At 36.1% G+C, this 6000-nt stretch overlaps 1 protein-coding gene across 4 annotated transcripts in view; it reads left to right on the top strand.

The window, feature by feature from the left end:
- Positions 1 to 5581, top strand: part of VPS41 (VPS41 subunit of HOPS complex) — a 98190-nt gene extending 92609 nt beyond the window's left edge. For 3 of the 4 annotated variants that reach the window (XM_015854993.1, XM_015854994.1, XM_015854995.2), the window contains 4 exons: positions 2441 to 2540; positions 3235 to 3279; positions 4623 to 4702; positions 5216 to 5575. In XM_015854993.1, the coding sequence (XP_015710479.1) occupies positions 2441 to 2540; positions 3235 to 3279; positions 4623 to 4702; positions 5216 to 5296 (306 nt within the window). In that variant the 3' untranslated portion in view covers positions 5297 to 5575. Of the gene's footprint in view, positions 1 to 2440; positions 2541 to 3234; positions 3280 to 4622; positions 4703 to 5215 lie in introns of all 4 variants that reach the window. The other variant, XM_015854992.2, reaches the window with a different exon arrangement.
- Positions 5582 to 6000: the final 419 nt, after the last annotated feature.

The raw sequence follows: 6000 nt of genomic DNA on the forward strand, positions 1-6000 counted from the left end.
ACATAATGTACCAGACACTTCAAACTCGTACAGCAATCCAGATTTCTTTGGCTTGGACTTTGTGATTTCATCTTTTCAGATCATAGTTTCATAGTTTCATAGTTTCGTGCTGGTTGGAAGGGACCTTACAGATCATCGAGTCCAGCTCCCGGGATTCGAGCCTCTGTGTAGCAGAGCGGCACTTCTACCACTTGCGCCATAGGGGGGATTCGAACTACGGGCCCCAGTGTTGCAAGGCGGCGTCTTTAACCACTGCGCCACCGGGGCACACATCACCAGCTCACCGGGGCACCATCACCAGATCACCAGCTCTGTATGTGCATAAGTTTTGCTATTCCCATTTTCAAAGATAAAAAAGTAAATCTTGTTTTGATATCCACAAAGGCTGAGCATACATGAACTTACAACCCATTGCTTTGCTTGCAAGTCACTGCCAAATAAGAAAACCACGCTGATCTTTTTATAACGTCAGCTCCTCAAAAGGTATTACACCTGGGCCTTTATATTATTTGATTGTGACCTCATTTGCAAGCCTTGGTAAGATTGTTTTGTGCAAGATAGTACTTACACAGGTATAGATTTTTTTTTACTATATTCCTGAATTTCCTTTGTAGTAAACTTTTCTTCAGGTGTGATTTTACATATGCCCAGAAGTGAAAAGAAGGTCTTCTTAGACTTCTTCTCTTCGAAAAAAATACTTTACATCCCAACAAAATCAAGTGAATTAAACAGAATGACTGCCAAAGCATGCCATATGTAGTTTGCAGTGTGTGTTAGTGAATCCAGCAAATAAGTCTATTAAAGTAATAAAATTTGTTTTAATTTTTCTCTTATCTGACATCTTCCCTGAATAATATCGGTTTTCATCAAAGCTGAGACATGGTAGGTTGATTGCTTCATTTTGACTAATTACCATCCATTAGATGAACGCTACAATCATTGTACGTGCTACCCTAAGTTCACCACAGGTTTAAAGTGAATAGTCTACAGCTTTGTGAAGGGATTAGTACATTTGCCTCCAACACCAAACAAACATGACACTAAAAGAGGTATTAGGTATTCTATAGGGTAGAAAGAAAATGCAGATAATGTGAAAATTATCTCTTAGGCAGTCCATTCAAATAAGTATTACTGATTTATTTCTGCATGGTTTTACAGCCATACTTTACAGTTAGGAATCTATTCAGCTTCTTTATTACTCTTATAAGAATATCCATTTTTAGGTTGATCTTATTTTCCCATTTCTGGAAATGCAATTTTGCATTGAATACAGACTTCAGAATCTTCCTAAACGGTATAAGATGTGAGCTCTCATGTAAGTGCTTTTCTGAATTGGGTTAAAACTGCAAGTGGTTATTGCCTTTTTTTGTTTTTCTTCCCTTCCTGAGAAACATTTTGATAATTTTCTGCTAGTCATTATTGAAGTTAATAGATTAATACCATAACAGAGCTGTAATAGCAATTTTAGTGTTTATGTATAGTAACGTTCATCAACAAAGTTATGATTACGTGGACAGTAAAGATAAAGTTAGAATTGTTTGCATTTTAACAGTGTTTATCAAGTGTGGTCTAACTTATTTTTTTTATTTCTAACTCCCAAAATCTAATTCTTCAGTGCCATAAATTTATAGATGAAATAGACCACAAGCTGCTTAGTTTGGCTTTGTAAACTCTTGAATATAGGCTGTCTTAAAAAGGAACCTGTAGTTTATTGATGTGGCATGTTTCTAGCGCATTTTCTATTTAACAGCAAATAAATCACCTTTCTCCAGTCAGCATTTTCAGTGTAACTAATTATCATTCAAACTATGGCCAGCTAACCAAATTGGCCTAAGTCGTATTGATATCCTGAGAAAAGCTTAGTGATTTCCAGCTCTACTGCTTGCATTTAAAAGTGCTTCCAAAAACACAGAATCAAAACATAGCTCTTTGTAACTGAAAAGTTGTTGTCAGTGTGACTTTACAAACTGATCTTGTATTTACATAGATAAGAGCAACCACCAGCTATATTGCCTTTATTTTGTCCAACAGTCCTTTTAAATTCTGAAAACTACAAGATGGTTTTTTTTCTGCTGAAAGTTAGGATTCAGTTGGAATAAAATCTTTTTTTAATTTTTTTCTGGAAGCGAACGGTATTTAACTGGAGCTCCTGTACAAGAGCATCTTCTTCACTGGAGGAACAAGAAAAAAATCAGTTCTGAACCTGGGGAAGTTCCCGTACTCTTCAGCAATAGTAAAATGTTTGACTGTGTGGGAATGTTTTCTCCTATTATGCCCAGCCTGTCTTTCATCAATCATGTGTAAACTCCTATCATTTTTCCCATCCAATGCATGTTGTTCTGCTTTACATTTCAGGTAGCAGGAGTGAGAACAAACCAAAAAATCAAGGAAAGTGTTACCTGTTTAACATTTTCTGTACTTTGTGTTCTTTGCATAACAGATCTTGCTGCGGGAAGGCTGCAAGAAGATTCTTGTTGCTGACTCTCTTTCTTTGCTAAAGAAAATGCATCGAACTCAAATGAAGGGTGTTCTGGTAGATGGTGGGTACAGGGGAAATGTGGTGACTCGAAGTCTTTTCTGTGGTTATAAACCTAAGCCATGTCACAGTCCATTTAGAAAGCTGCTGGAAAACCTGAGTATTACTTTTTCTTTTGTAGACTGTAGATCTTATTTGTAGAGACAAGATTCATCATGTAGCTTTGTGTTTGCTCAATATATTACATATTGCATCCTGCAATTTGTCTGTAAAGATGGAAAATGCTTTTTGGTGCCAAAACAGATAGTCAAGTATTCTGCAACAAGATAGTTTTTAAAAATGGTTGAAAATATTTTGTGAGGCTCTACTGACGTGCATGAGGAGTTCTGTGATTTGCACAGGTTAATACCAGGAGCTGATAGAAAGACAGAAGATCAGAGCTTCTGCTGGAAAAATACAGCAGAGAAGTCAGGAACCCATCTTATGCTTCCTTTTTTATTTGAGTTTGCCTTATGTGTCTACTGCTCTGATATTGGTCTAGCTCCTGCAGTTCTTCCTGCACCAAAGTCAGAGAATCTGTACATTTTTCCTGCTGTTAACAGAAATGCTGCTTTAGAGTTTCTCTCTAATTTCCCATGGTCTGTGGTGAGTATCTCAAGTAAATACTGTAGGATCCATTTCTGTAATTGCAATGTGTAAATGCCTGTTTTAGTTTTTACTTCAGTTTTTTTTTTTCTCTCTCTTTTTTTTTTTTCCAGAGGAAAATATCTGTGAATCATGCCTGTCTCCAATACTTCCCTCAGGTAGGATGCTTTTCTGGAAGAAAAAGAGGCTATTTTTTATTTTTAGAGGATCCACTGTTTGCTGCTATTCATAGAAACGTGTAATACTCTCCCTTGATAATTGCTGTATAAATTGTAGTCTCTTGTGCAAAGCTTGCTTATGAACTCTTATTTGGGAATGGAGTCTAATCTGAACCTTTTGATTGTAGTAAACCCAGACTTACTTTCTTCTTCTTTACTCATGTTTGATTATTTTATTTCCTGTATTGAGGTATGTGGAATGGAAAGCAACTTTAATTAGTCAACATGCATATCCTCAAAGATTGTCAGAATCATGAATCAAAGCAGATCCCATCAAATTTTGTTTAAATTTGTATTGCGATTTAGACTGAACTTTCAGGCTATAAGCTTCTATGTGATATGCTTTTTACAACACTTTAAGAACATTTCTGAAGTTAGTCTTGAAACTAGAAATTCAATATATCATTTTTGAAGATGTACATTCTGCTAAGGATAAGAAATACCAATATAGATGCTAGGCATCTTGAGAAATAGTAGTTTGACCAGGAGAGTATCTGTTGTGGCATCCTCAAACAAGAACATGTAAGGCAAAGTATCTGGTTACAACTGTTTTTTTTTGCCAGTTGTGCATAGCCAAATAAAATATTTTCCAGTTGTTTAATCTTGTTTCTACCATCTTTTGCTTTAAAAAGAAAAAGGAAAAAAATAGTAAACACAGCTGTACTGTGATTGAATGCACCAACATACAGACCAGGACAGACACTTGGCACTAGAAAGCCTGGCAGAGCTGGACATGCTATGCCCTGAGAGATGGGTATATGCTGATGAGTGAGGTGATTGTACTTTGATTATGTGAATACTGTATGGAAGTTTCTAATTGGGCTAAATATTCATGAGTCAAGAAGCACTTATGCAGCTTATTGCCACATTTAAAGCTTATGTCCTAGGAGTGTAGACTCTAGTCTCAGTATTTTGGTTTCCCCTTCACTAATGCAAGAGTGGTTTTTGTTAATGTTTCTTCAAAATGCCTGAATTATTTGGAGGTAGGTTATTCTCTGCCCTCCCTAGATTTAGCATGTGGCACATACTGATCTAAAAATTTCAGCTGAAAATCATTTAGGGCTCAAGATAAAATTATCTTGTTACTTCACCACCAGGACACATTATTTGATAGCTTCATTCTGTGTGATTTCTATAAATAAGATGGAATAACTTATAAACTTAATATGATAAGGGCATGACTTAATGTTTCTTTGTGTATAATTAAACAGGGCTACTACTGTGGCCACCGAATCCTTTGTTCCATTATTCTTTTGTAATGGATTTACCTTTCTCTTTCCCAGATGCATCCAAGTCCTTCAATGTGGTAGTGTTCCACTGCAGACACATGTTTCACAAGGAATGTCTCCCAGTATCTAATACAGTAAGGAACTAACTTAATCTCTGCCACTTCTGCCAAAAGACAAACAGACAAATAATTTCTTTATCTCATCTTTGGGGAAGGGAGTGGTCCTATCAGGGATTAATTTGTGATTAAGTTATTATTTTTTATAGTACTTTGTAATAGTATATGACTTGGGAAAGGATATTTCAGACTGCTGCAAGCAAAATATATCCAGTTTTGAAAGAAATTGCTGTTTGAGAAGTATTTTATTACCTTTTTCAGTCTAAATTTTCAGTATACGAAGCAACTCTGAATAATAGGGGGGATACGACCTGTTTGAATTTTCTTAATTCTGCCCTTTGACTCCAGAACAACCTGTATTATTCTGTTCAGCAACATCACATTCCTAAACCTATCCATGGCTTTGTCTATAGGCAACAGCCTGAATGTGAATAGTAACACTGGAATGAGCATTAGCAATTTTCATTTATCTTCTCATGTTCTAACTTGAATATATTTGTCTTAGACGCTTGTTTTCTTATTAATTTCCAGGTATCTTCTGTCCAGTTCTGCAACATATGCAGTGCCAAACACAGAGGACCAGGGAGCGCAATCTTGGAGATGAAGAAATAGCAGTCCCCTAGTTGTCCATATCAGTTTGTGACACCAAGTCTGTTAGGAGCCACTGTAGTTTCTGTTAGTCATCATTTCTGTAAATAATTCTGAATGTGACTGAAAAGTGGTTTCTGTAAGTTATCCTGATTACCCAGTGCTTTCTGCAAACAGAAAATGTGCAAATCTTTGCTTAGTAACTCTTTGTTACATAATCCGTGTTTCACTGTTCCTGTGCCCAGCTTTTGTTCTTTACTTAACTATGGAACTGAAAAGGAAAATAAAAAGAGAGGAAAACAGTCTGAAGATTTTGTGCTTGATATCAGTTTAAGTGTTTCATAGATTGGAGTCACCACTGTGTAAAGAAAAATTAATTAATGTGAATTCTTATTAGTGTACTGTTTGACTTGAGATCCATGAGGAATCTGACTTCTTTAGACAGAATTGCTTCAGGACCTGAAGGTGCTTGTGTTTTGAATTAGGTATTGAATTAACAAACTTGTTAAGTTTTAATTCTGTACTTCTGGATCATACATTGCTTGTGTGGCTACGCATTCATAGTTTGTTAGAAAATGGTTACTTTCTCAGTCTTCACAGTGCAGTTGTTTTTGCAGCTAGGTTTTTGTCATATTGAACCCAAACAGAGAATTTTAAGGGTCACTAGTAGACATTAACACTTATAAGTGTAGTTGTGTTGCACTTCTGTTGGACGTGGTGCTCAGGGA

The sequence above is a fragment of the Coturnix japonica genome, chromosome 2 (genome assembly GCF_001577835.2).
Source record: "Coturnix japonica isolate 7356 chromosome 2, Coturnix japonica 2.1, whole genome shotgun sequence".
NCBI classification, from domain to species: domain Eukaryota; kingdom Metazoa; phylum Chordata; class Aves; order Galliformes; family Phasianidae; genus Coturnix; species Coturnix japonica.